The sequence below is a fragment of the Mercurialis annua genome, linkage group LG6 (assembly GCF_937616625.2).
Source record: "Mercurialis annua linkage group LG6, ddMerAnnu1.2, whole genome shotgun sequence".
Classification (NCBI taxonomy): Eukaryota; Viridiplantae; Streptophyta; class Magnoliopsida; order Malpighiales; family Euphorbiaceae; genus Mercurialis; species Mercurialis annua.
In genome coordinates, this window is record NC_065575.1 from 23,023,824 (window position 1) to 23,026,822 (window position 2,999).

Genomic DNA, 2,999 nt, shown 5'->3' on the forward strand with positions numbered 1-2,999 from the left:
TGGTGACTTCCCTCAGGAGGTTATTCTTGAAGATGAAACAGGGGCCAAGTTCTGTCAGCAGATTGTGTATGAGTGAAGGCCTCCTGCATGTGCTAAATGTAAAACTATGGGACATAACACTGTGGAAATGCAAAGAAAACAAGCCAGTAATGAAGAAATGGGTTAAAAAAAACAGGGGACAATAATGGCAATATAGAGACTAATGAAGAAGGAATTGTTGACAATGCAAACAAGCTGGAAGCAGAAGAAGTCCTAGTTATCAAAAAATTCCAGGAATTAGTGCAAAATGATGAGGTGCATTATACAAGTATTGATAAGAGCAAGACTAAAGAGAAAAATGGAATGCAAAGCAAGAATATACAGAAGACCAAATTGCCTCCTAGCAAAGGAAAGAAGAAAGTGGTTGGTGCAAACCAAGGGAATGTTGCAAATCAAATCCAAGGGATTTCTATAGCTAGCAGATTTGATGCAGCAAGTAGTAGTAGAATTGGCATTATTGGGGACAAGAGAGGAAACAAAGCAGCAATAACCCCTGATAGGGGAAAATGATCGGAGTGTGGAATATTAGGGGCCTTAATGACCCCATCAAGCATGCAGAGGTAAGGAAGTGGATTTTTGATTATAAGTTATCTCTGTTTGCTATTTTTGAGACTAGGGTGAGGGATATTAATATTGATAAAGTGTGGAGGAGTTTAAGCCTGAGAGGATGGAAGATGCTGAACAATATTGAGTGTAATGATTTGGGGGGAATCTGGATTTGTTACAAGGTTGATGTAGGCGTTAATTATGTTTTCAAGTCTAGTCAGGTGATGCATTGTGATGTTAGTTGTGAGGGCAAAAAGTTCATGTGTTCCTTCATTTATGGCATGAATGATGCTGATGGTAGAAAGCAACTATGGAGGGATTTGTTTAGTATTTCCAAGGAGAATGATAGTCCCTTGATAGTATTGGGAGATTTCAATGCCATTTTGAGTAATGCTGATAGATGTGGGGGTATTTTAGCTAATCAGAAGCAGTGTGAGGATTTCCAGAACTTTTTGACAGAGGCTAACCTTAATGAGTTGAAATCGAAGGGTAATTGGTTTACTTGGACTAACAATCAATGTGGAGATAATAGAGTGTGGAGGAGGATTGATAGGGCCCTGGTCTCTGAAAGCTGAGTGAATTCTTTTGATGCTGAAGCCTCCTTTCTAAATCATGGCATCTCTGATCACTCTCCTGTGATTATTACGTTTAATGAGCCAGTTAGGGTGAACTGCAAACCTTTTAGGTTTTTCAATATTTGGACAGAGCATAAAGACTTCCTTGAAACAGTCAGAGATAGTTGGTATAGTCCTACTGATGGCTTTAAGATGTATCAAATTGTCCAGAAACTTACTAGATTGAAGAGGGTGTTGAGGAATCTAAATAGAGATAGCTTCAATAATATTTGTATGCAGGTTGAGATGACTAAAAAGGAGTTAGATAGTATTCAAGTGCAGATTCAAAGGGACCCTTTGAACAACCAGCTACTTGAAGATGAGAGATTAAAAGCTGCTGTTATGAAGAAAGTCCTAAAATGGGAGGAAAATTTCTTTAGACAAAAATCTAGAGTTCAATGGATTGAGCTTGGAGATTTGAATACTAGATTTTTCCACAATTCCATGAAGCAAAGGCAAAGTAGTAATAGAATTTCTCAGTTGAATGTAGATGGTGAAGTTGTCAAAGACCAGGGCAGTATTACTAACAGTATTGTTCAGTAATATCAGAACCTCTTTGGGAGTAGAAGCAACAGAAATGTTAGTGTTGATTATAACACCCTGTCTAAAGGAGAGTGTGTTTCTGAGATTGATAGAAAGAAGATGGTGGATCCAGTTACTAATGAGGAGATTAAATCAGCTATGTTTAGAATTGGGTCTGACAAGGCACCTGGTGCAGATGGCTATATGAGTCTTTTCTTTAAGAAGTGCTGGTCAGTTATTGGAGGTGATATTTGTGAGGCCATCAGAGACTTCTTCATGTCTGGTAAGCTTCTAAAGCAGATTAATGCAACTATTATTACTCTTAATCCTAAAGTAGAGAATGCTTTGCTTTTGAGTGACTTTAGACCCATCTCTTGTTGTAATGTCATTTCAAATGCATTACCAAGATTATTGAAAGTAGAATGAGAGGTTGCTTAGGTTACTTAATTAATCATGCCCAATCCGCTTTTGTGCTTATGAGGAAGATTAGTGACAATAACCTGTTAGCACATGAGTTAGTTTTAACTATCATATAGCTATTGGTAGGAATGACTGTGCCATGAAGATTGACTTGAGAAAAGCTTATGATTCTGTGCAATGGAACTGTATTAAAGAAGTGCTCTTGGGCCTTAATTTCCCTGATGAATTCATCAAGTGGATAATGATGTGTGTGAGGACCCCTTCTTACTCCGTCATGATTAATAGGAAACCTGAGGGGTTCTTTAAAGGGGTTAAAGGAATTAGGCAAGTAGATCCTATGTCCCCTTTTCTTTTTGTTGTTGTTATGGAATACCTTTCTAGATGCTTAGCATCTAAATGTGATAATACCTTTGCCTTCCATTCTGGATGTAAAGAGCTGAGAATTAAGCACCTTTGTTTTGCGGATGACCTGTTCATATTTTGCAAAAGTGAAATGAATAGTGTTAGATACATTGCTAAAGTGCTGCATCATTTTCATGAAGTGTCTGGGTTGAGTGTGAATGAAAATAAGAGTTGCATTTACTTTAGTGGCCTTAGGGAGGATATCAAAGTTGTATTCTGCATGAGTTGGGATTTTCAGAGGGTACTTTGCCTATTAAATACCTTGGTGTGCCCCTGATCAGTAAAAGGCTTACAAAGAGGATTGTAGAGGGTTGATAGAGAAGATAACTAAGAGAATTACTCATTGGATTGTCAGGCATTTGTCCTATGCTGGCAGACTCCAATTAGTGAATGTTGTTCTTTTTAGCATGCAGGTGTATTGGGCATCTATCTTCATTTTACCTATGGAAGTTTTGA

At 37.9% G+C, this 2,999-nt stretch overlaps 1 protein-coding gene across 1 annotated transcript; it reads left to right on the forward strand.

Moving 5' to 3' along the window:
- Nucleotides 1-545: 545 nt before the first annotated feature.
- On the forward strand, nt 546-2,147 carry LOC126687693 (uncharacterized). The gene is made up of 3 exons (XM_050382250.1): nt 546-1,074; nt 1,183-1,728; nt 1,810-2,147. The coding sequence occupies exons 1-3, from the start codon at nt 546-548 to the stop codon at nt 2,145-2,147; spliced, it is 1,413 nt and encodes a 470-aa protein (XP_050238207.1).
- The last annotated feature ends 852 nt before the right edge of the window (nt 2,148-2,999 follow it).

Bases quoted from the DNA above. Each gene is read 5' to 3' on its own strand.
- LOC126687693 (XM_050382250.1), top strand. From the start codon at position 546: ATGATCGGAGTGTGGAATATTAGGGGCCTTAATGACCCCATCAAGCAT. The intron at 1,075-1,182 runs GTAATTGGTTTA...TTGATGCTGAAG, and splicing joins TAATGAGTTGAAATCGAAGG to CCTCCTTTCTAAATCATGGC. The intron at 1,729-1,809 runs GTATTGTTCAGT...CCCTGTCTAAAG, and splicing joins CCAGGGCAGTATTACTAACA to GAGAGTGTGTTTCTGAGATT.